This window comes from Ambystoma mexicanum, chromosome 3p (genome assembly GCF_040938575.1).
Source record: "Ambystoma mexicanum isolate Mex_15411 chromosome 3p, UKY_AmexF1_1, whole genome shotgun sequence".
NCBI classification, from domain to species: Eukaryota; Metazoa; Chordata; class Amphibia; order Caudata; family Ambystomatidae; genus Ambystoma; species Ambystoma mexicanum.
In genome coordinates, this window is record NC_090925.1 from 797,657,705 (window position 1) to 797,684,202 (window position 26,498).

The 26,498-nt window shown below is 46.4% G+C and overlaps 1 protein-coding gene across 5 annotated transcripts in view; it reads left to right on the forward strand.

Annotated features, from left to right (window-relative positions):
- The window catches only part of LOC138580898 (zinc finger protein 300-like), a 290,853-nt gene extending 276,288 nt beyond the window's left edge, over positions 1–14,565 (forward strand). For all 5 annotated transcript variants that reach the window (XM_069651807.1, XM_069651809.1, XM_069651808.1 and 2 more), the window contains one exon: positions 12,382–14,565. In XM_069651807.1, coding sequence (XP_069507908.1) covers positions 12,391–14,031 — 1,641 coding nt within the window. In that variant the 5' untranslated portion in view covers positions 12,382–12,390 and the 3' untranslated portion in view covers positions 14,032–14,565. The remainder of the gene's footprint in view (positions 1–12,381) is intronic.
- The last annotated feature ends 11,933 nt before the right edge of the window (positions 14,566–26,498 follow it).

Below are 26,498 nucleotides of genomic sequence, written 5' to 3' on the forward strand. Positions count from 1 at the left end.
AAGCGGGGGGGGGGGGTGCGGCCTCCACATCGACTTCCCCACCGGACGGCGAGGGAAAGAAATTGGACGCTATGGGACGCAGGGTCATCTGGTCGGCAGCGACGACGATTAAAGCGGCCAACGCCTTGGCTATCATGGCCCGCTACGACAGGGAGCTATGGTACAAACTGGCTCCCCTGCTGGACTTCCCACCGGACGACAAGAGGGCGGATGCCCTGGAGATCCTACAGGAAGGTGAGGTGGCGTCGGACCACGCCATCACTATTGCGACGGACATCGCCGACACTGGGTTTCGCCAGTTGGGCAACGGCGTGTGCCTTAGGCGGCGTGGATGGCTCAAGGCTACGGACTTCCGTCAAGACGTACAGACCAGAGTCCTGGACATGCCGTTCGATGGGAACAACCTGTTTGGGAAAACAGTGGACGATTCCCTTCAGGCCATTAAAGCGGACACTGAGACCGCCCGGGCCCTTGGGGTTCTACAGCAACGACGGACGCCCTTTCGGAGCAGCGGAGGCAAGGGCGCCTCCAAAGGTTCCGGCGGCGGTTTCTCCACCTACCGTCAAGCAGCCCGCTCGTCGTCTCAGGAGGCCTACAGAGGACGAGGCAAGTCTGGCGGACCCCGCCGTCGTCGCCAAGGAGGTCAAGGCGGCAAAGCCTCGTCGAAACAGGATTGAACCGGCCGTGGAGTCGGGCCCCCACCGAAGCACCCCGGTGGGAGGCCGGCTGGCGAGCTTCGTCAGCGTGTGGGAGTCCATCTCCACCGACCGTTGGGTGCTGGACGCCTTAGCCCGGGGCCACGCGCTCGAGTTTCAAAGAAGGTGCCCGCGCGTCCCCCCCGTGGCCAGGAAAGAGCTTCACGTCCCTCAGCTTCTCCTGGAGGTAAAGGCTATGCTCAGGAAGGGCGCCATCGAACTCGTCCCAAAGAGGCTTCGGGGCTCCGGAGTTTACTCGAGATACTTCCTCGTGAAGAAGAAGACGGGAGGATGGCGCCCCATCCTAGACCTGCGACGTCTGAACAAGTTCATCAAGGCGCAAAAGTTCCGGATGGTCACCCTCCAGCACGTCCTGGGTCAGCTGGAGGAAGGAGACTTCCTGTTGTCGTTGGATTTGGAGGATGCCTACTTCCATATTCCCATCCTAAAGGGGCACCGAAAATTCCTCAGGTTTGTGGTCCAAGGGTGTCACTACCAGTTCAAAGCCCTCCCCTTCGGACTACGGTCGGCACCCAGGGTATTTACCAAGTGCCTTGCACCGGTGGCGGCGCAGCTGCGCCGCGAGGGGATCCACGTCTACCCCTACCTGGACGACTGGCTCATCCGAGCCAAGACGAGGGAGCTCGCCGTGGAGCACACGGCAAGGACCGTCCAACTTCTCACGGACCTGGGATTCTCCGTGAACTACGCCAAGTCCCACCTGGTACCCGTGCAAAACGCACTGTTTCTGGGAGCGAAGCTCGACACAGTGTCCCTTCTGGCCTCCCCGTCGGAGGAAAGGACCAGGTCCATCCTGGGCAAGGTACAGCGGATGTTGGTTTCCGACGCGGCCAAGGTGAGGTCCATCAAGTCCCTCCTCGGAATTATGTCTTCTTGCATCTACCTCATTCCCATGTGCAGGCTCCGGATGCGCCCGTTACAGGAGTTCCTGGACGCGCGCTGGATCCAAACGACAGGTGGCTTCGAGGAGAGGATCACACTCGACGAGAGTTTCTGCCGAGCGATCCGGTGGTGGGGCACCCGCGCGCATCTGACGGCGGGCATGGACTTCCAGACCCCAGACCACCAGGAGACAGTGACCACGGATGCCTCCCTGGAAGGGTGGGGAGCACACACCGAAAATCTGCACGCGAGAGGCCTTTGGCTCCCGACGGAGAAGTCCCTCCATATCAACGTCCTGGAGCTCCGTGCAGTGTTCTGGGCCCTCAGGTCCTTCCTTCCGTCCCTCAAGGGCAAGGTGGTGAGGATCTTCACCGACAACACCACCACCATGTTTTACATCAGGAAACAGGGCGGAACCAGGTCCCGAGCACTGTCCAAGGAGGCGCAGGACCTGTGGCATTGGGCCGTCGCCCAAGGGATGTTTCTGGTGCCGTTTCATCTGGCAGGGATAAAAAACACCATCGCCGACTCACTCAGCAGGGAGCTGCGCTCGTGCCACGAGTGGGAACTACGGCAGGATCTAGTGGATCGCCTCTTCCGACGGTGGGGCACTCCCCAGATCGACCTGTTCGCGACGGCGACGAACTCCAAGTGCCGGAGGTTCGCCAGCAGGTTTCCCCAGGCGAGGAGCATGGGCGATGCTTTCTCGTTCCCCTGGGAGGGCCTGTTCCTCTACGCGTTCCCTCCGTTGCCACTGCTAATCCGGCTCGTCAACCAGCTCAAGAGGTCACGGTGCAGGATGATCCTCGTCGCACCTGCGTGGCCAAGGCAGATATGGTTCCCGGACCTTCTGGACTTATCAGCGTCCCCGCCAATCAAGCTGCCGGTGGACGCGGATCTGCTCTCCAGGGAAGGAGGCGCCATCCTCCACCACGACCCGAAATCGCTGAACTTGCAGGCCTGGCTCCTGCAGCGCTAGAGTTTGGAGGATACGACATACCGGCCGACTGCAGAGAGGTTCTTGCAAAGGCCAGGGCGTCCTCGACTCTTAAATGCTACGGACACAAATGGAAGAGGTTCTCTGTCTGGTGCCACGCACAGAAGATTAACCCTCTACGGATTACGGCTCCCCAGGTACTGCCGTACCTGCTGACGCTGGCCAAAGCTGGACTGGCACACGCGTCCATCAAGATTCATCTTGCTGCGATCTCCCGATACACCAGAACCACGGGCCGGACGTCCTTGTGGTCTCATCGTCTGGTGAAAGAGTTCATGAAGGGACTGTTCAGATCGTTCCTGCCGGTGAAGGCTCCGGCCCCGGCGTGGGAGCTCAACGTGGTGCTGACCAAGCTGATGGGACCTCCGTTCGAGCCTCTGCACTCGGCCCCGTTGAAGTTTCTGTTGTGGAAAACAGCGCTTCTTGTGGCCATCACCTCCGCACGACGGGTGGGAGAGATCCAGGCCCTTTCCTGCAAGGCCCCGTACTTGACTTTTCACGACACGAGGATAGTGCTCAGGACGCACCCCTCCTTCATGCCCAAGGTGCCGTCGGACTTCCATCTCAACGAACCCTTGGTGTTGCCTGTGTTCTTCCCGTCGCCTTCGTCGCCGGCTGAGAGGACTTTGCACTCGCTGGATGTGGCTAGAGCGCTGAAGTTCTACGTGGACCGCACGAAGTGTTTTCGGAAGACGTCACAACTCTTTGTGAATTTTGGACCTGTCAATCAGGGGAAGGCTCTCTCGAAGGCTTCCATTTCCAGATGGCTCTCCGGCTGTATCATGTACTGTCATCGGTTGGCAAACCGACCGCTGCCTGGCTGTCCGAGAGCCCATTCTACCAGAGCGATCGCAGCCACCACGGCGTTCCTTTCTGGTGTGCCCCTGCGGGACATATGCAGGGCTGCTACGTGGAGGTCGACGCACACCTTCACGAAATTCTACTGCGTCGATCGGGATTCCAGGGAGGAGTCCAGGGTCGGCCAAGCAGTGCTGCGCAACCTGTTCGCCTGAGGTGAGCCTGGTGAGGAGGTAAGATGCTTAATGTTGGGTTTGATGTAATGCTTAATGTTGAGCCTTTGCCACCTCCCGTGGTTGGGCATGTGTGTACTGCTATGTATTCTTTATTCATGAGCATGTGAATCCATGCCAGACCCCATGCTGGAGAAGGAACAATTTACTTACCTGTAACTGTTGTTCTCCAGCATGGGTCTGGCATGGATTCACATGCGAACCCTCCCGCCTACCCCTCTGCGGCTCTTCACTTGGTCATACTGCCACTTCACGTGCTTCCAAATCTGAAGATGGCTGCCAGAGGCGGTGCTTAGGTAGAGGGCAGTCATTGGCTGTGGTCAGTATGACGCAGAGACCAGTGATTGGTTATTGCTACGAAAGACAGATCAGAAACGAAACTGATACTGGTTTTTTCTTTACCGAGGATTCCCAGCCTGACGACGGGGAATATTCATGAGCATGTGAATCCATGCCAGACCCATGCTGGAGAACAACAGTTACAGGTAAGTAACTTGTTCCATACAGGAATGTTCATATTGCCTGCAGCATACACCACAGAGGTGTTATATTTTTACTTTTCCAAAGTTATATAAAGAAATGTTGAATGCTTCTGTATCAAACTTTTCCGTACTGTGAAACATGTACTAAGTAGCTAATAATACATCACTTACTACATATTTCTTCTACTACACACAAAATATGAATAGACGACAATGCATACAAATGTGGGCCTTATATATGGAGAGTAAAGTAAGGAAACAAGAGGCAGTATCATTAGCAACTGTGTATAATCTACATGATGGCATTGACGCCCAAAAATGATTGCTGTGTTTCAGGGCTGCTTCTTCCCCTATATATGTACATCATAAGATGCAATTAAATTGTAAGGAAAGTAGTGTAAGAACATGTGAGAATAGCAATATCTACAAATGTAATACCTTTTGAAAGTTACGTTTCTGACTGTCAGTAAATAAAACCACCTGGTCTATATGGCAGTGAACAAAAAAGAAGGGGCTAGACATGTGATTTCATCAGTGATGTCATCAATGATATTTGTGATGTCATCTTTGATGTCCTGGGTGTTAGTGTTAGCAGTGCACGGTCGTGGCGCGAGTTATGGTTGCTTAGCTTACCATAACTGGCGAATTTCAAGGGTTTTTCGGTTTTACTTCGAACCATAACGTTCCATCAACAATGTTTTTTTAGTGAATTTCATAGGTTTTTAGTAGCGCAACTTAACCATAAGGTCCCTTTAACAAAGTTTATTTTACTGAATATTTATAAAGATTGAAGTTGGATAGCTGAGGCTTTATGCTGTTAGCAGAATATTCCTTTTATGGGGTTCTTTTGGCTAACTCTGAGTGCCATATACATTTTCCTGGCTTTCTTAGTCTTTACATTTTATTTTTCTGCCTTAGATGTCTTGGCATCTGTAACTCCTTTCTGGTGTGGTGCCAGTAGCAGCCCATATGCATACCATTGCAGCTGTCTCTTTTAGCTCCCCATTTTGTCCCTGGGTTTGTTCTCTCATCCAGAAAGTGTTTGGGACTAGGCTAGGGGAGCTGTACATTTTGTTTTGGCTACACCAACCTGTAGCCTTTATTTTACTGTTTAAGTCCTACACCCTAGCAATTTTATTTGGGGCCTCCTTTCTGAACCTTCTCAGTCCTCTCAGTTTCAAGGACTTTCCGGTTTAGTCTTTTAAGCAATCTGCCCGACGTGTGCCTGTCTGTCTGTGTGTTTATAGAGTTTGGCTCTGCTGCAGGGTTTGCATGGACGCCAAAGCTTTGAATGGTTCACTGGTGTTGATTTGGTGGCATGGGTTAGCATAGCCCCCAGGTCTGTCTGTGTGGATATCTAGGAAGACAGTCATTTTATTGATTAGTAGTGAAATGTGCCTTGAAGTCTGCTGATGGGATGGACTGCTCCTTAGGATCCTTAACCCTGTTGTCCTGGCTGGGTCCTGTTTTTTTGCAGATTTCTGTTTCATTGTACAAGAAGAATCCATTGCTGGCCTTCTCTGCTCCCTCCGACATTTCATGCTGGACCTTCAAGCCTACAGCCTCTGGTGCTTTCCTGAATCCTTTTTGTCCTTGTGGAATTCACTGGACCGAAGGTGATAGCCCCTCTGTTGCCTTGCTTGAACATTTGAGTGGCTTGCTGCTACTCTTCCTCGACTCTGTGCTGTTGATGGACAATTAGCATTGCCACCAGCACATGTTTTTCTTTGAAGGAAGTTCCTTGTGCCTGGCTGCTCTGCTTGCTGGGTCCTACTCTAATCTCCTTGCTGTTTCTGTGGTGCCATACTTCCCCATCGTTCATCTACAGAAGGTGCTTTATTTTGTTTCTTGTGGTCTGGTCCTGCCATCTTCTGGGTTTTTATTCACCTGTGGCAACTCCAGGGAATGTGTCCGCTCTCTCCAAGGGGGGAGCACCCCCTTTGGGTCTAGGGAGTTGAACCTGCTAAGCTGACCACGCCGAAGGGACAAGGCATGCAGGATCCCACTTGGGGTGACCTCTGCCCCGCCCGCTTTGAGGGCAGGCCATACCTCAACAGTGTAATGTGTTACACGCCCTTGTATCAGGAAGCTAATGTCTTTATTGGCTATATGGGGATTACATGAGACAACTGTGAGAATATTCATAGTGTAGCTGGTGTGGATTCTGACCCCTTACTGTTGCCATCCTTGAATGAAGCACAAGACCAATGGTGTATTCAGTCTTCTTGCAGGGAGGAACATAAAGGTCCTGAGAGACCAACGGAAGAGCGTGGGAGAGCTGGAAGTCTGCAAAGCCATGCAGGGGAGGGTCTGTCCCTCTCGAGGCAGAGCCAGGAAGCAGTCCCACGCAGACAGCATGGAGTGCAGAAGGGCGATCAAGCCCACAGAGCGCTGGTACCTGGGAAGAAGCTGGGAGATGGAAAAGCAACTGCACAGAAAGGGATGGACCGGCGCTTGCTGGATCAGACGCCGAAGTACGGTCACATACCGATGGGAAGCACGGACAAGGAAGACAGAGGAACAGCGGTTCTGCTTCTGCCGAGGAGACCGCCTCACCTGAGGGATGCCACTACAGCAAACCAGGTATGCGGTACATCCAGAGAACCGAGAGGAGGACGGACAATCCCGGCTAATGCCCAAGACGGAGTGAGCAACCAAATAGTGCAAGAGGCGCTGAGAAACATGAGACCCCAGTACGGCATGATAATCAGTATGGCCTATGGTGGGCTGCACTCAAACAGACCCAAAGAGGGGTCTGAAACCAGAGACCCTCAAGAGGGATAGGAGACAAAGGGGTTCAGAAGTGATCCAGAAGAGGCTGGGCTATCTAGAGACATTTGCAAGAACTTGTCACGTACAGACTTTGAATTGTGTAAGCAGCAAGGAGGCCTAAAGACACTTTCTATTCCATTGTACATTGGGTGGGAAGCCCTAAAGAGAGCTATTGAACATTTAATGGACTTGTAAATAGGGTGAAGATCCCAGAGACATTTACTGGTGATCATAGGGTCTGGAGAATAGATCTGGCGCAACGCGTTTGTTTTGGAAGCAAGGTAATGCAGCGCAACACAGGTTTGAATCCTGGTGCCATGCTTAGAGACTGGTCTCCTGCATTAAGCGTGCTGTAAAAGATTCATTGAATTAATTAATCGTAGTGGAAGCTCACTGAAGGTGACCAACTTTGTCTAATCCAGAGACAGTACGGTGGGGGCCAGAAACCAGCCTAGAACATGTCATTTGGAGCCGAAGGGCCATGCAATATTTGTTCTGTTTACATTGGATGCTTTTCCTATTTAGTAGCAGGGCAAGGAATCAGGCTATCTTTGGTTTCTAGACAGCAGACAAACTTTTTTGTACGACATGCTGATGTGCACCCTTTTGAACTCTTTTTTTTCGTTCAGCGTAGGGAACAGAAGTGTAGGGTTAGTATAGGGTTAGTATAGGGTTTTGACACTTGAATAAAACAATCAACCTACAAACCACGAGTTTTTTTGTCTCCTGATTCTGACTTGCCACACACCAGAGACATGAACAGGTATCTAGCCACCCCCAATCTAATAAATTACTCTTCCTGGGCTATTTAAGTTGCCATCACCTTGTGCTGGTGTCCCTGCATTCTCTGGCCGCTTTTTGTTAGGCCTGCCCTGCTAGGTCTCCTTTCTCTTGGTGCAGAGTCTCTTCTGTGCCCCTCCACCCCCGCAAACCATAATATCCTGTGTGCTTGACCCTCCCTCTGCAATCAACTTTCTCTGATCCTCTGGTATTGGAACCTGGGTTTGGCACTCTTCTGATGTCATCCCACAGACTCCCCAGCCTGATGGTTGTCGATTCTTTGCACCTATGGACTGTAAGTAGAAAGTTTGTTGCTTATTCTCCATAACCTCATGGGAACTAAAGCTATAACCCTAACCAGAATCCTTAAACTAAACATGACATGTATTTACCTATAAAATGCCACTGTCCCTTTGTCCCTATTAGTGTTCTGGATTTTTGGGGCAATCCTAGTATTTTATTTTTTTCTCAGTATCAGTGTTATTTTTTGTATGCATTCACTGAAGTTCACTCCCAATGTACCTTCTGAAATTGCTAAATTGTTCTTGAATGTGCCTATATGTTCTATTGGTTTCAAGGGTTAGTATAGGGTTTTGACACTTGAATAAAACAATGAACCTACAAACCACAAGAGTTTTCTTTGTCTTCTGATTCTGACTTAAAACACACAGGAGACATGAACCAGAATGCTCATTAATGCCAGATCACTCCTGGCACATCCACTAGATATTGCAGACCTTATCACCACAAACAGCCTAAACTTCCTAGCCATAACTGAAACATGGCTCCATGCAACATCCGGCCCGGCACTCTCCCTTGGCATCCCAGAAAGTTCACCATCTTCATGGCAGACGGACGTGTCTCCAACAGAGGCGGAGTTGCATTCATTGCTAAGAACCAACTCCCCATAAGGGAAATCCCTAACCAATCGTTCCAATCAGGTGAATTGCTCTCTATCAAAATGTCCTTTTCCATCTCTGTCACCATGACCCTCCACCTTATATACAGACCACCATGTCCTGTGCTTTCCTTCGAGGAATAGGTTGCACAACTCTTATCAGAGAACACCAAGCCATGCTCCGGAATCATACTCTTGGGAGATCTAAATCTGTGACTCAACGACCCAACCAATGACAATGCCCTCGCCAACACCATCAGAGCTTTAGGTTTCACCCACCTTATCATTAACCCCACATGCGACAAAGGGTGTACTTGACTGGCTCGCAGACTTTAACTGCAATACCAACATCCTCTCTACCGGCATGTTTTTGGTCTGGCCATCACGTCATCTCCTTCACTATCCTGAAGAACTCCTCAGCAGCTACTACCCCTCCCCAGGCACCAGCCGCCCTATCCAGAAATACTTGAAATATCACAGCAGAGAAACTACTACCCTTGCTGCAACCCATTTCTGAATACTCAGATAATCCTTCCAATGATCCCTCCACTATGGTAGAGGTATATAACCAGACTCTCCTAGCTGCCATTGACAAAGTAGCGCCACTGAGCATTGGTAAATCCAAACCTCTAGCCCACTTAAACTCCTTGTACACCCCAAACCTTAAAACGCTGTGCAGCACTAGGAGATCTGCCAAGAACAACTGGAAAAAATCCCCCACAGTATCTAACAAAAATCTTTATTGCTGCCTCCAAAAATTATGCACCATTCTCCAAACTAAAAGTGCCACTTATGAGCGAATTGCCAAAGCCAACTCTGGCACTAAGGGCCTCTTCACCATTCTATGAGAACTTGAATCACCAGTGCCACCTCAAGAATCGTGTCTTGAAGACACTGCCTGGTGCACAGATATTCAAAAAGCACTCCTCGACAAAATCACCCTACTACAAATGAAAATTGAGTCTAAGAAGAATAACTGAACACCTTGCCAAACTCATCAGGACTTTTATACATACATACCAGAAAACCAATACACAACTTGAATTCGCCACGGTCACAACAGAATTCTTGAAAATTATCGCAATCCACTAGCCCTCCAGATGTCAAGGTGACGTCTGCACGGCCTACTTCATTAAAGACTGCACCGCCGAACTTACCCCATTCATCACAACCTTGATCAATGCCTCATTCACAACGAGCACTGTCCCAACCAACCTTAAAGATGCGTGGGTCCTCCCTTTACTGAAGAAACCTACTCCAGAACCTAACATCACTACAAACTACCACCCCATTACAACAGTACCTTTCCTCCTCAAAATATTGTACAAAGCAGCTTATCTGCAAATCTCAAACCATCTGGAATCTAACAACCTCCTAGGCCTTCGCAATCGGGCTTACCCCTAGGGCATGGCACTGAATCAGCCCTCCTGGATCTAAAAATACAAATGGATGAGATTAAAAATAACAGCAATTTATCGCTCCTCACCCTACTGGACCTCACAGGAGCTTTTGATTTAGTAAACCATAAAATACTTTGCAAATACCTCTCTTCGGCGGCCCACTTTTCAACCAAAGCTATACTTTGGACACAGTCCTTCCTAACCAATAGAACTATGAGGGTCTTCTCACCTACCGCAGCAGCACTGCCAGGCTCAGTCACCTGTGGAGTTCCTATTCAACCTTCTCGATGGCTTGGGTATCACCTACACTAACTAGGCAAACGATACCTAAATCCTCATCCCTATTACAGGTACGTATGACAGACTCAAAATCACTAAATAAAATTGACCAAACCAACCAGACCAGGATGGCCCAGCATGGCCTTTGTTTAAATGATGCAAAAAAACAAGTTACTCCTCATAGGCTCACAAAACCGTCTAAACAAACACTGTGACTCCTTCAAATCCTTAGTTATTGATGGGATCACTATCACTATATCCAAGGAAGTAAAAACCCTGGGCATTTGCCTTGATTCAGCACTCACCTTAACCAGACACGTCAACGCCAGGGAATCTGCAGCATTCTTCCTGTCAACAGACAGCTGTATTACGCTTGCTAGAGCTTTTATCCTATCCAGGATAGACTATTGCAACCCCCTCTATGCAGGCTCTAACAAACGCAACATCAAAAAACTTGAGGTGATTCAAAACAATGCTCTTATGAGCAGCCCTTAACATCCCAAAAAAGAAAACATATTACCAGAGCGAGATGGAATGCCCACTGGTTGCCGGTCCACTAACGGCTCTTGTTCAAAACCCTCTCCTTGACACACAAATGTCTATCCAACACAGCCCCTAGTACTTACCCAACGAATTCACCAAAAACCATTCCAATAGACCCACTCGCTCAGCCCATTCGCACGCACACTCGCCACACCCAGATTCAAACAGAATGCAGGGGGTTGCACCTTCCCAGTGGTAGCTGCCAAACATTGGAACGCTCTTCCATTACCTTTAAGATCTGAAACCTCCTTTTGGTCCTTCCGTAAAAGCTTGAAAACGTAGCTATTCACACAAGAGCGGCTAAAGTAGCTCTCTCACAATCCACCCGAAATATCAACTATGACCCAAAACTGTTAACCGTATGCATTACTCTGAATCGTTACATATGTATGTATGTATGTACTTTATGCTGCACTGTCTCTACAAAAAAACAGCGCCCAGATGCCTCAGGGCTAGATGCGCTTTACAAATGACTAAATAAATACATAAATAAATGGTGAACTGGGTCCTTTCGAGACTCAACACTGCATATATATTACCTGGTTGTGTATTTATTGGTCTGTTTGATGTTAGATTGCTACTCTTGTCTGCTATGGACCATTAGAAAGTGCATTTCACTTACCTGTGACTGCCTTTTCCACTGGGATTAGGAATGAGCCGAGTCTTGTTTTAGCAATTTACTGTTTTTTTTATGTACACTGTTATTTCTTTTAACTTGCTGTGGGACATTTTTGGTGGACTTAATGGAAATGTATAGAAGAAAGACTGATTGAAAAGATATTAGACGTAGACTGTGCACCACAAGGAGCCCTATTAAGAAAGACATAACAGGGTTGGAAAGGGTTTAGAAACCAGCCACCGTTCAGTTGCGAGGGCCAAGGGCCGAAGTGTAAATTGAGTTGGATTTTGTAGGGACAGAGCTCAGAATAGCATAGATTTATGGGCAGAGGACTTTCTTTTTCTTTTGTAAAGACATCCTGCCGAGCACCCTTTAAATATGTCCTTCATAGAGTATGGCTGAGAACCTTCGATATAGGGATTTCTCAGGTTTGTGTTCGAAAAATAAAAGGAAGTCTGTTACAATGCCACCTTGTCTGTCTCCTGATTTGACCTGCCATATTATCTTTTTGGTCCGTATCTGAACTGTGTACAATACTTACATTTAAGAGTATAAATATTGTCACTATATATTGTGTTGTGTGTTTTATTGCGTGGTTGTGTGACCCTAACTGTGTTGTGACACCATTCCACTCCCCTCAAAAGAGTGAAACTAGACTGCTCTGCTGCATTACTATTGTTTCGCACTAACATGGTGGACAGGCTGAGCGTCCACTACTGGATTGGCCTTCTGAAGCCTTCATTAAATGGATTTTGAAATCATCCTTCGCAATTCCTGTTTGGCATTCCAGCTCCTTGTCATTACCAAATGTGTACTTTTTGCATTCAAAAAGGCTGACGTTTTAAAATCAGGGCAATGTTAATGAAATATAACAATGGTTATTTAATAAATTCGATTAAATGTGTGATGTTCCCCTAAATATTTGAATTTATTACTGAGAGTCACCAATTAAACTTGCAACTTTTTCTCCATTATTTTCCAGCCTTGAACTATGGAGGAGAACGATACTGAACCACGCAAAGACTCTGAGAAGGACCTAACTCCAAAAGAAAGTAGTGTGTCAAATGAAGCCCACACTGAAAAGAAAGCTTTTTCCTGCGTGCACTGTGAAAAGAGCTTTCCCCATAAAGGACATCTTGTGTTACATCAGAGAACCCATGTGATGGACAAAGTCTATTCCTGCTCTCAGTGTGAAATGAGATTTCCTCGAAAAGCAAACCTTGTGCTGCATGAAAAAACCCACACCAGTGGCAGAATATTTTCATGCACAGAATGTGAAATGACCTTTACCCGAAAGACACTTCTTGTTGTGCATCGGAGAATCCATGCTCCAAAGCGATCATTTTCCTGCACGGAATGTGAAATGACCTTTCCTCGCAAGACCCTGCTTGTTGTACATCGAAGAATCCACGCTCCGGCAAGATCATTTAACTGCACACATTGTGAAAGGAGTTTCCCTCGAAAAACACAGCTCGTGGTACATCAAAGAGCTCACACCGCAGAAAGATTGTTTACTTGCACATTGTGTGAAAAGACCTTTCCACGAAAGGTACAGCTTCTGCTACATCAGCGAATCCACACTGGAGAGCAATTGTTTTCCTGTACACAGTGTGGAAAAAGCTTTCCTCACAGGGGACATCTTGTTTTACATGAGCAAATCCACATGGGCGAGAAATCCTTTTCTTGTAAAATGTGTCACAAACGGTTTAATATGAAGGCAACACTATTAAATCAACGAATTCACACCCATGACATACCCTTTTCCTGCTTTGAATGTGGGACATTTTTCAATCAGATGGCCCATCTCGAACGGCACCAGAGAATACACACTGGAGAACGGCCGTATTCCTGTTCCCAGTGTGGAAAGAGCTTTAGTCAGAAAGGTAATCTTTCAACGCACCAGAAAATACATCTGAGGAGATTTGAAGATCATAATATTAACATGCATCCCAATGTGTCCCAATTTAGAGAGACCAATCACAAGAGACGCTTTAAAACCATTACTCCGAAAGCTCAGTCAAGACCCTATTCTTGCAAAGTATGTGGAATGCGCTTTAGTCGGCTCTCTAATCTTATAAAGCACCAAAGAAACCTCTGTCGTCGCATCCAACTTGGAGATCGTAAGCCAGATAGAGCGAGATTGTACACCGGAAGCTTATATAGGAAATCGATAAAAGCTGCAAAGGAAGCAACTGACAGTGAAAATGAAGATAGCTATGAAGATGTGGATAGCGAGAGCAGTGTCAACTGGGATAGGAGCAAGAAAAGACAACCTGTGTGGAGCAGCATTTATGCTGAATTACACACAGAAAATAACCTTGACCAGCACACGGATGGCGAAATATTGGAGGCCCCTTCTGTCCGCTCCCGGCCAGTGGTTCTCAAAGCAGCAACGTTCATCTTCACATCTCGTACAACTGTGAATCCTCCAGCATCTTCGCCACCAAGTCCACATGTGGGCAAGGAAACCAAAACACCCTCCCCTTCTACAATATTATCTTCAGTGTCTCCGCCTTCAGTTCCTCTATTCCCAACACAACCATTATCCGACTCGGTAGTTAGTATGGTCAAAACCTTTGGTTTAGAAAGCAAAAAGGAAGCCCCATTTCCGCATGCTAATACCCTCAAATAAATGTTATACCTTCATTCGGGGTACTGGATAAACCATAATGTTTCCCATGTAAAATATTTATATCTGCCCATAAGGCAACAATGGACATGGGGTCCCACAACTGTTACCACAATGACAGGTCGAAACAGGAGCATTGTTTTCAAAAGCTGACCTCAGTCACTTTTTCTATTTCCTATAGGCACAAATGATAATCTTAAGGAAGTTAAGACCAGTTATGGTTGTAGTTCTCATTACAAAACACTAAAAGGTGTCCTTTTACATAGCCCTCTTCAGAAATGTATTTATTTTTAGGTATTTTATCATCTATTCTTTATTGCTATATTTATTCAAAAGCAGCACTTAGTAAAATGATAGTCTTATCAGATAGTGTATCGTCAGTGAATAGAAAGAGAATGGATATTTGAAAGTAATGATCATATTTTATGTGTTATATTAATTTAAGAAAAAAATATTTTATTTGACGCTGGTGTGTTGAATACATTTGCATTTTGTGTAGCTTGGTTGTCCTGTTAAAATAAATGCGTCATTCTGGCACTCTCCAGTTTCTCGCATCCTGAATGAATAAATTGGAAGGTACATACCACTTACACCAATTTAAATCCTGTATGTAGTCCGAGTTAATCAAATGAAAAGCAGAGCCACTTTGGAACATGAGCTTTGCAGGTATAGCTGCAGGATACGCAGTTATGTGCGGTTTGAATTCAGGGACTTCACTGGCATTTAATACCTCATATACAAATTCTACCATATAGCTTTGCAACTTGGCAGTGTTTGAACACAATTAATAGTTCTTCTACGCACCCTCCTTCAGACTTAAATGGTATCCTTGCTAGGACATGGTACTTGAACATTACCTACCTAGCAAGACATTACGTCTGCTTAGAAATCATACTTGGTAGCAGGCTCCTGACACGAGGAGAACATCCTCAGCATCTACCTACTCATTAAGTGCATGGTGCCCATTGCAGGCAAATTGATTTGAGTGGTGACATTTGCAGAAACGTCCCAAGGATCAAAAGGAAAACCAAACTTTTATAATTTGTGATTATGATACATAAATGGAGCTGATTTTGTCTGATCTAAAAACAGAGACTGATGCTTACAAGTTGTGGATGGGAGCAGTGGGAAGTAAAAATCCCTGTACAAAATAGGAAATTACCCAATTTGATCGTTCACATTTGTTCATTAGGTCTTTTTGACCTAATTAAAGGTGTACGTTTTCACCTGTTTCACTTTGACCTACTTACCTGAACATGACGTGCAGGCGTGTCCCAAAAGGGGGTTGCAGGGGCACCCTTAACAATGGAGCCGGGGGACAAAAATTGCTCAGGCCCCTGTTTTCATTGAACGGTCAAAACGGGGGCCCAAGCAGTTTTACTGCAGGCAGTATGCCCGCAAAGAAAGCGTTTGTGGGTCGATCGTATACATATCAAAATAGTAGTTTCAAGATAATGAAGGTGACGTAAGGAAAGTACCTGACGACTGCATAAAGTGTTCGACAAAGGTAGAACTCAAAATTCTGAACACCTGGCAAGGGTTAAGCAACCCAATTAAACAAGAACAAGCAAAAGATTTATCTTATTCAGCCAAACCTATATCTGATTGCAGGCCAAGGTCAGAGTCCCCAAAGATGAGAAAAGGAACACAAGAATGTCTAACACAAGGGAGACCGAAAGCAGGAATAGGAAATGGGACTCCAGCGTAGAAACACACAGCGGAGTATGAAGTGTTGGCAAACAATTTTTTTAAACGGAACAAATATATAAACAACCTAGCCCAACATGAGGTGACTGCCATGCATGGAAACTACCCACGTATCATGGGGATTGTAATTTCCTACAACCTTCAGTGACACTGTAATTTGCATTCTGTGCTGGTATTTTTGTGCCTCTCAAAACGGACGTCTCGGACTGAAGAAGAGTCTGATGGAAATGTGCAAACTGGACAAGATGTTCCTGACATGTACTTCTTCTAAGGGACTAACCATTCCCCTTGTGACATGATAATGCCACTGCCTGGAATCGGTGACATCACTTCCTGCGGCCATCTTCGATCAGCCCAATCTCTAGCTGAAGGCCACTAGATATTCTGGCAACAATATTCAGAAATAAATCACCTCATCCCAGCAATACCAGGGATAAAATCAGAGAGAACAACCACTAATGGACTAAGAGATCAGGTGACAAGAGATTGTGACATTACCTCTCGAACTCTAGGTGCATCCAGCCAGGGGTGTCCCAGTTAAAGGCAGAACAGTAAAGGGTGCAGACCAGCTGTTGACCAGGCTCTGTGAAGAATGAAAGCCAGTTGGTGACTAGTCTCTTTGCCTCTTCACCTATGAGCCATTTGTTTTTCCTCCCTACTGCACCTGTGAGTGCCCTCTGCTTGCTTATTACTGAGCTGTCGCTCCACTCTGCGGTACTCACCTGTTATGTATTCACTCCTGCTGCTCTTCCTGTTCACCTTTTCCCTATGCTTACTCTAATCATGCTACAACTTCCTCATTTCCTATCCCTATCATAAAACTCGCATCTCAAAGCTCCCACTACTCCATTTCTCTTACTGCACCTACAACCAACAAACAAAGCAGATGAGCTAATCATACCTCCTGTGAGGAACCAAGAATGAGACTTGAACACGAAGCACTCATGGTGATTGGCATAAACTTTTATTAAATAATAAAGGGGTTGGAAAATGCCTCACTATTCCTGATCTAAGGGGTATTTCCCTACCTCTTCCTGAACTAAGGGTCTGTCAGATGTCAAGATGTCCAAAGCAAAATGTCCTGTGTCCGAAATCCTATCCTAGCCCTCTCATTCTAAAACAAACTCGAAGGTTTTAAGGGTATTGTCCCAGGCTTTGAAAACGTGCAAATGTGCAAGTTCAACAAAAGGTATAATTCCAACAAAAGTTCTGAATAGGTAATGTTTACAGTTCCGGGGAATGACTCCTTTCCCCAGATTTCTTTCCAGCAAAACAAAAGTTTAAATAGAATAACCAAGTTCTTTATATGTCAAGAGGATAACTCCCTCCTCCTGGCGTTGAAATACACTGCAGGGGGAATGACTCCCCTTCCCAGGCTTTTTATCACATTCAATGCAGTTCAGATCCTAAGGTCATGGGTTTTCCTTAGAATTCTCTTTCCAGGACAACATAACTTGGGTGTGGTTCCCCGACTCGCAAGGCACCTGGAGTACTCTGCTGACAGGTTTGCTTGAAAGGTTCCTTATGGGTGCACATCCCAGATTCGCAATTCACCTGGTATACTTTCCTGCCACGTCTTCAGGTTTCAACTTGTCTCAATCATTGTGGGGGGTTATGGGTCTTCCCCCAAGCTGCTTCACGGCAAAGTACTGTGATTATGAAGATGACACTGATTGTAATGAGGATTGCTCTCTTCCCCACTCTCTGCAACCAATTCACTCTTTCAGGGTCTCTTTGCCTCAGTTTGGGCATCTCATTCTTCCCTCGTGGTTCACCAACAACATATATGTTATTTCACTACGTTTGTACGTATTCGGGTACTCGCCTCTGTATTTGCTGGACTCGAGCGGCTTAACCCTGTCAGCGGCACGGAGCGTTCTCGCTCCCTGCGTCGGAACCAAGCCTGTCCTGGCCTCCAGTTCCCGCGACAACTTCCTTTTTCCTCATCAACTTTGCCGGTCTGGAGCTCGCCTCTGCACCTCTCCTCTCGTCGGCAGTGCTCTGCAGCCACGGCTCTGGTCCCCTCTGCTTCCTGGTAAGCCTGATGGGCCAGGACTGCTTGGGTCGGCTCCCTCTCTCACTGCCTCCACTCGTCTCCCTTCTGGGTTTGCTCCCGGATTGAGATGCCATCTGCTCTGCACTGCAACTTGCGTTTTCCGTTGGTTTCCAAGTTGTCGATTCTTGGAAAAGGAAGCTCTAGCCATTTTCCTGCTGTGGCTGATTTAAACTCCCCTCTCCAGGCTGGGAAATATCTAAGACTAATCATATTCTTCACAAAATTAGATTATGCAATATGGTTCACACTCTCTCTCATGGCAGTTCTCTTCCACTTCTCAATACATGCTGCTTTACGTGACGAAAAATGTTTTACAAGTTCTATTGGCAGCCTTTACAGGATCTTGTAGGGAGTTTTCACAATATGCCATCAAGCATGGGGAATGGAGGGGACCCCTAAAAGGAAAGGGGGGGTTACCATGGCTCCTCTGATGCCTGTCCATCCCTCTGAGGGTCACCTCCCCCACGTGATCCTCCCTCGCATAGCCACCCCCAGGGTCAGGATCCGGTAGTGGCTGCAAGACCATGCCAAATGAGGAGAGGCTATCCCTCGGAAAGGAGTGATGACATCATCAAAGTCATCACACTCCCCTAATACCTATCCACCTTACCTCTTCCTTTGAGACTCAACTTCTCTACTCTTCCTTACTGCATGTCTCAGTCTGTATGCAACAAACTTCCTTTATCACTGACTACTTTCACACCAGCTCCCCCCCCCCAGACCTCCTTGCTAACACTGAAACCTGCATTTCTCAATCTGACACTGTCACTCTGGCGGCACTACACACACTCCAAACTATCCTTCATTCACTCTCCTCGGTTGACTGGAACAGGTGGAGGTGTTGGCCACTTAATCTCTTCCAGCTTCAATGCCTCGCAAATCTCCAATGCTGCATCTTCTTCTACCTCTTTTGAATTCACCATCTCTATTACTCCCCCTCACTTGGTTCACATCTCCATCTATCGCCCCCTTCTGGTCTCACTGGACCATTCTTTGATGAACTTGGGCAACTCCTTGATTTCCTTTCCAGTAAACATCACTTCATTATCTTAGGTGACTTTAACCTTCCCTCTCCAACCACTTCTCAGTAATCTGAGCTTCAGTCTTTTCTTAGTGACCACTATGATGAATCTGATGGTATCATCACTCCTTTCCCGGCAACAGCCCCCTCCCATGTGGCCAGGGGACGGCAGCCACTACCTGATCCTGACCCTGGGGGCGATTTATATGAGGGAGGTCCACATGGGGGGAGACCACCTCTGGGAGAGGGTGGTGGTATCATCTGATGAGACCTGGTATCCTCTTCCCTTTCTAAAATGCACCTCCAAATCCCCATACCCTAGTAGCATATTGTGATACTTCCCCCTCTTCCACCCATGGAGGGTAGTGTGAGTCTGTCGTTGCATTCCAAAGCCAACTCTTCGAATCCAACTGGCCTTGTCAAATTGTGAGACACTTTTCCCTGTCCTACATACTCTTCCTCCAAGTCTAGTTTGCCTTTAAAACCAGTTGTAAATGCTATAAATGCCACAATCCCCACAACCCTGGGACCAGGAAGAGGAGTGGAGTAATGCAGAGCACAGGAATCTAAGAGCATAGGCAGCGCTCTAGTGGTAGCGAGCGCACACCTGTGCCCCAGACTTTTAAATCATTTAAGCAAAAAATACTGGGAGGCTGCTGGCAGTATAGTGTTTCTCCTCTGTGTGAGAAGTCATCTGTGGAGCCAACTGGCTCCTTTTCCTGTGGGGAGAATGCTGCTGGAAGCGGTTTACACGTGGCTGGAACGCCAGAGGTAAGCAGAGGGCTCCTGGGCATTTGCCGGCGTCAGAAAACAGCACTTTGCTCACCGGAATCCCATGTGAAGCCGACGAGCACAGCAGAAGCCTCAAGAAGCAGGAAACTGGTGGAGGAATGGTCGAGACACAGAAAGCAGCAGGAGACGGTCACCGGCAGCCCGTAGAAAAAATTCTAAACACCATCAAGAGCCAGTGAGTCCACGAAGGAACAGAGGGAACACTGGGTGTGTCAGCAATACTGAAGCCATACTGAAATAAATGTAATTAATGAAACCACAAGAGAAAAGGAACAGTTTGTAAAACCGGAGATAGACGGAAAGGGCAGTTTCCAAAAGGCAGAGACTTTAAAGTTTGTCCATGTATGTTATGGTATATGAAAGAGACTACAAAAACAGAAACCAAACTTTTTAGAAACCAAGAATTGTAGCCAAGAAGGCTATAAAACAGGCCCATCAAAATCCCTGGCAGGAGAGTATACCGGGCAGTTTCAAATGTGAAAAGGAAGTCCTGGTAAAGGAACACACCAGGCAAGTTGAAAGTGAATAAAATACAAGAAACTGTATTGGTTTAAGAGACTTGGGGAACAAAGATCCTGGCAAGAGAGTATACCAGGTATCCCGGCCATAATGTGTAAAGAGGATTCTGGTAGCGAAATACACCAGATAAATGCGAAGTGGTTAAGATGCAGGAAACAGTTAGCCGGCTCTGTTGATTTAAAGGCCTGAGGAACCCAAAACCTAACAGAATAACGTATTAGATATGGTAACTGCATGAAAGTTAAAAGGCCAAACAGTGCTGTAAAATACTTATGGTGAAAGGTACAGTATGGTGAGGTGAAAATAAGTCTTGAGAAGGCTACATGAGGAGTACTAGAAGGGAGCAGTACACAAGAAAGTAAGAACAGAAGTCTGAAAAGGAAGGGGAACCAACTATCCTCTGGGATTAAACTTTCTAAAGATCTTCTGTTGTTGAAAATAGAAACTCCTTTTCGTATAAAGTGAAGTTGTTGTACCAGGGTTGAGAAAAACCCAGGGAAAATCAAACCATCCTTTAAAGCCAAGACATTTGGAGAAATTGCATGGAGAGGACTTTTGTTGTTGGAAGCCCAAAAAGGGAGCCTCAAGAGTTCTGATTTAGAACCCAAGAAAGGGACAAAGAATCCAGGGGATGGGAAGAACCCTCTAGAGCAAGGAGATATATCCTTGAGAAACTTCTTTTTGTAGAAATTATGCATCTTTGATTTCTTTTGAACATTACAAAACACTCAAGGCCAAAATATTATCTTTTTCACTTTACTTTAGAATTCCTTTGTTTAGAATGTGAGCATCAGAATAGTACTTTAAACATGGGATGGTTTTGTTTTGGACATTCTGACACTGACAGATCCTTAGTTTTGAGTTTAGATAGGGAAGATTAGATTCCTCTAGTGCAAGGCCTTTTTCCCCCAACCCCCTTTTTTTTTTTAAACAAAAAGGTTTATTAATCTGTCATAAGATTTGGACTCTTACATACATCATCACGTTCACATTTTTACATATTACTTATGACACTCTCCCGCCCGCTTTTCCCCAGCTACCTCTCTAACCCCAATTCAAACTGGAACTGTGAGCACGGCTGTTATCTCTCAAAAGTTTTTATTTTTTCCCCTAGTCGAATGTCCCATGGGTATTTAGGTCTTCTGGTGAGCTCTTGGTTTCCCCTTCCTTCCTCAAGTTGTGTTCCATCCTCCTATCAGTGCGTATGCCCAGTATACCTGTTTTCTCATGGGGGTTTATCAGAATACGAGTGCATCTACTAGTGCATTCCAAGTCGTTATATCCTCAGAACTTTCCTTCCCTCCCCGTTGAGTGCTTCATACCACACCACCGCCTCCATCATGGACCATCTCTTCAGGTCTTCCCACCACCTATCTATATGTGGGCCTTCCTGTGTCTTCCATGCCATTGCCGTTCTCCTTTTTGCCAGTATCCAGGCCAAGTCTATCATCCTATTGATTGGTTTGGTATTTATTGGGGCCCTGTAAACCCTCAGTAGATATTCTTCAGGTGCCAATTCCCCAACCACTTTTGTGTTCTAATAAGTTTTTCGCCAAAACCATATCTGAAATGTGCTGAGTTTAATTCCTGAATCCTCACGCCAAGCTCTCTGCTTTGTCCATATCCTACCTACCGACACCAGCGGGAACTCTTTGGATCTATCATTTATCTCCACCTCTCTCTCATCCACTAATATCACAGTGACACCATCCCTGTCTGATCACTCAATTATTTCCACCACCATGACCTTTCCACCCTCTGACCTCTCCTCACCACATGTTTCACCTTTTATTAAAAGTAAATTTAAATCTTCTGCCATTCCTCCCTTTCGCTCGGCCCTGCAGGTCTCGCTCCTCCTTCACACCTGATACATGTTCCACTAATACTGCCTTCTCCAGCTTGCAATCCCTACTATATGACTCATTCTTGTTTCACTTTAAACTTCTAACTTTCACCCCTAAGTCTCAGCATCCTCAACCATGGGTCATCCCATTCATGTGCTGTCTTTGCACACATGCAATGACTTCTGCACAAATGGAAGCGTATCCCCTCGCACGAGGACCTGCAACTCTACCTCTCTACCCTGAACAATCTCAAGCCATCTCTTGATAGAGCGAAAACGGAATTCTGCAGCACCCTCATTGACATCCTCGCCGGCTACAGGGCACCGTGAACTCTCTCCTCCTAAACCCATAACTAACAACTCCTCTGTCACAGCTACTGACCTAGCTGAATACTTCATTGCAAACATTTCTAAAATTAGAGACTCTTCACCTTCCTAACACTCCATCCTCTTGCATTCCACACTCTGCCTACTCTACCATCATTCTCTGCCTCCCACTCTAGTCACACAAATACTGAAGAAGTCCTATCTCTACTGATGAAGGCTAACCCCTCTTGTGCCCCATCAAACCCTCTTGCTCCTCAGCTAGTCAAGCCTATTGTCCCTTTAGTGGCCCATCGCCTTGCTGAACTCTTCAACCTGTCTTTCAACTCTGCTTACTTTCTCTCAATTTTCAAAATGGCTATGGTCATACCTCTCCTAAAAAAGCAAGGGGCAGACCCAAACCTACTGACTAAATGTTGCCCCTCTTTCGCTCCTTCCGCACTACTCTAAGGTGCTCAAAAGGGTTGTGTTCAGCCATCTTACAAATTTCAAAGACATCCGCAACCTTCGAGACCTTGTACAAGCAGTTTTCCACTTTTGTCACTCCACGGAAACTTCACTCATGAATGTCTCCAACTTCATTGCCTTTGCTAAGTACTCCAACATATCCTCTATCCTTATTTTCCTTGACCTACTTGCTGCCTTTGACACTGTTGATCACTCTGGTCTCCTTAGTACTCTTTCTTGGGATTCGCCAACATGCCTTTGCCTGAATTGAATACTACCTGGCACCTTGCCAATTCACTTGTCTCCTCGAACCAACACCTCTCAACTCATTCCTATAACTGTTGATGTTCCGCCAAGGCTCAGTTTTGGGTGCTCTCCTCTTTACACCTCTGCTTTGGGACACTAATCTCCAGCTTTGGGTTCTCGTACCAACTCTTCACAGGAAACGCCCACATATTCTTCTCTTTTCCTGAACTCTCTAATCACCCTGTCAACATTTCTAACTGCCTCTCCCATTAAGTATTGGATGGCTTTGCACTCTCTGATGTTAAACTCTACCAAACGGAGGTGCTCTTCCCTTTCAAATATTCTCTCTTCTCTATCCTGTTCCCACATGACACACTCCCCTACTCTTACTGTTTTCAGCTAGAAACCTCAGCTTTGTGCATGACCCTTCTCACACCTTCTCTACTTATATTTCTAAAACTGCAACAGCTCGCCTCAACTGCCTAAATATTCGGAAAATCCAGCACCTCCTTCCTTTCAACACCAATAAGCATCTCTTAACCATGCTTGTCTTCTCTAAACTGGACTACTTTGCTGCATACTCTTTGGTCTCCCCAATTATGCTTTCTGTCCTCTCGACAAGATCATTAACTTCGCTACCAGGACTCTCTTTGAACGCCCTCACTTCACACCAACTTCCTCATACTGTCACCAGGCGGGATGGATGACAATGCAAAACGGGGCTAGGGTTTACATTTCTTCTCCTGGTTCACAAAACTATCTATAGTAAGGCAACACTTATCTATCCAACTCTACAAGCCTTCTTGGAATCTCTGCTCTGCCTCCTCGACTACCCTTGTGGCACCTCGCCCTCCCTGTGCTTCCTCTTGTGTATGCTCTTTCACTCTTCTTGCTTCACTTGCATGGAATTCTCTTCACCTTGACATCCGAGATCAGTCCACGCTGATTTGTTCAAAACCAAACTAATGGCCTTCCTCGTTGCCTGCAAATTCCCCTCTTAACCTTCCTCTCATCTGCCTCCTAGCTAACATGTTTCCCTCACCTCTAACCTGACTCTGTCCCTCACTTTCTCTGCCTCCACTCTAGCACTTCACCAATCATGGTCGCATCCCTAAAACAGCTGGCCCTACCGCCTACCTGCGCTTAAAAATGTCTAATGTTGGTTGTCCTTAATCTATGCATGTCCAGCCATGTATTTAATTATAATTATAATTGCCATATATCATATTGTCCGCAGTGACTGTTCATTTACTCCCCTCCACAACCTTGTCAGAATGTCACTGAAACTCAGTGTTGTAAGAAGCTCACTGCTTCCCGTCAAATCTGATTTCTTTTTTACTGTACATTCTTTAGTGATCAAAAGAGCATCGTTCCTCCCTGTATATAAACAAATAAATAAACCTGGTCATATGAAGGGTTCCATTATACCTCCACGCATTGAAGATAAATGCACAGAAACCTTGGGTATTATTAATTATTGCCCTGAGATACAGGCTTCTGCCTTCATCCACACAGTCCTCCCAATCTAGCTACAGGTTTAACGAGAGCTGAAAGTGGAGATCAAGAACATCCAGGATATGTGAGCCATAGAAGTACCCACAACAGAAAGGGTCATAGGCTTCAATTCAAATTATTTGCAATGGAAGGAAAGACAGATGGACTATCTCCTATACGTCCTGCAGTTCAACTAGTGCCTACCCGGCAAGGACTTCAAGATCGTCGATGTGCAGCAAATAGTTTTGAATCTACAAGCAGGCACAAAGATGTGAAACATGGGGCATATCTGAAGATAGCAATCTGGTACGCACACAGGGCATTTCTAGTGTATCTGATTGGGTATAAGCCTTACCAGTCGAAGGTACTCCTGTTTGAAAATCTGTGTAGAATCTTTCATTTTCACCATCCTAATGCAGTTCCTGCTGCAGTCTCTTTGATGCAATTGGATACAAATATGTCATGGAGAAACAAAAGACAGAGCATATGGCAAAGGAAATGTGCACAAAGTAACAAGTAAAGTAGTGAACAATCTGCACACTGTGGTTGTGCAAGTAGAAGGTGATATGAATACACATACATGAAAATGGAGGTAGGATAAGCACTTCGAAGCTCACGGTTACAACAAATGGCAGCAAGCTCCTCCCCCCACAATTCCTGATACAGGTACTGTTGGCGCTAAACCCACATACAAGATAAGCAATGTATGGGTCCAGGAGGAGGATCAGACATCCTTGATGGTAGTTCATAAGGCAACTTAAAGACACTTCAGTTAAAGATTGTACATGTGAGGACAAACTCCACCTGTGATGCCAGGGATACCAGCAATGCCCGTAAACCCTGCCAATCACAGATAACCTAATATATAAGACTCTTGACAAGGGACATGTAGGACTAGTGCTTACAGGATAGATAAGACAATCTAGGTATTCACACAGATTCAGGGAAAAGCAGCGCATCACATCTAATAGCCAATAGGCAACCAAGGAAGAAGTGAAGGGGTGTCTCATGGATCAGGTTTACACTGCAGAAATTAGCAAGGTCAATGCACTATTAAGAGACACACATTTTACTTTTCGGGAAAAGGGAAGCAATAAAAGTGCTGGTTCAAAAACTGAGAAAAGCTATAAAGGGAATCCAGGAAGCAGAATATACTAGTAATCAAACAAAAATGGAAATCCAAGGATCTGGGAAGGAGGAACGAAGGTATTTGTGCTATGAGATAAATTGGAGTGTTAATGAGCAGGCGAATAGGTCAATCTTCTTGTAAAAAAGATGGGCGAGAGGTAAAGCCAAGCCTGAGTCATTTGAAGCCGACATTGAGTGCACTGAATACTCATCAAGTGGGAGCAGACATGTGTAAGTACTAGAGGATGCTGGTAGCCCAGTGTGAAGTGGAGTAGACCATATCAGACTGTTGGTTTGACTTTTAGGAGAGAACGGACAGGGAAGAGGCGTAGAAGCTGTAGGCATGCTGACAAACTGCTCAATAGCTAATGTTGGATTCTCGGCAGCATTCCCTTGTGCAGAGGTCAGGCAATTGATGGTCCCTCTAAAGCAGAATGCAAGCAGACTGGGGTTGCCTCCAGGACAGACGACTGGAATTTGGGTGGCATCTTTGGAGCTGAAGATAGGCCTTCAGCAGTATCTGACACAACAGACGGGCAAACTTGTGTCATTGGCACTGAGGACAGACATGTTGCCGGTGTCTCATTAACTGAAGGCACACATGCAGAAAGATCTGGGGCCAAAGATGAGTGTCTTCTGGAGGTTCATTGGCTGAATACAGGTGCTGGACGGGTGTCTATAGCTAAAGACACATGCCAGAGGTGACTGAGGTGTAAGACATGCATGCTGGAACCATCTATGTAGCTGACGACAAGCATGCAAAAGGATTTGAGGCTGAACACTTGCATGCTGAAGGCTCATTAGTTGATGCCAAGCATGTTGCAGGCTCTGATTAAAGCAAGGCACACCATATATAACTCTGGAGCTGGTGGTGGGGACATGGAAGAGACATT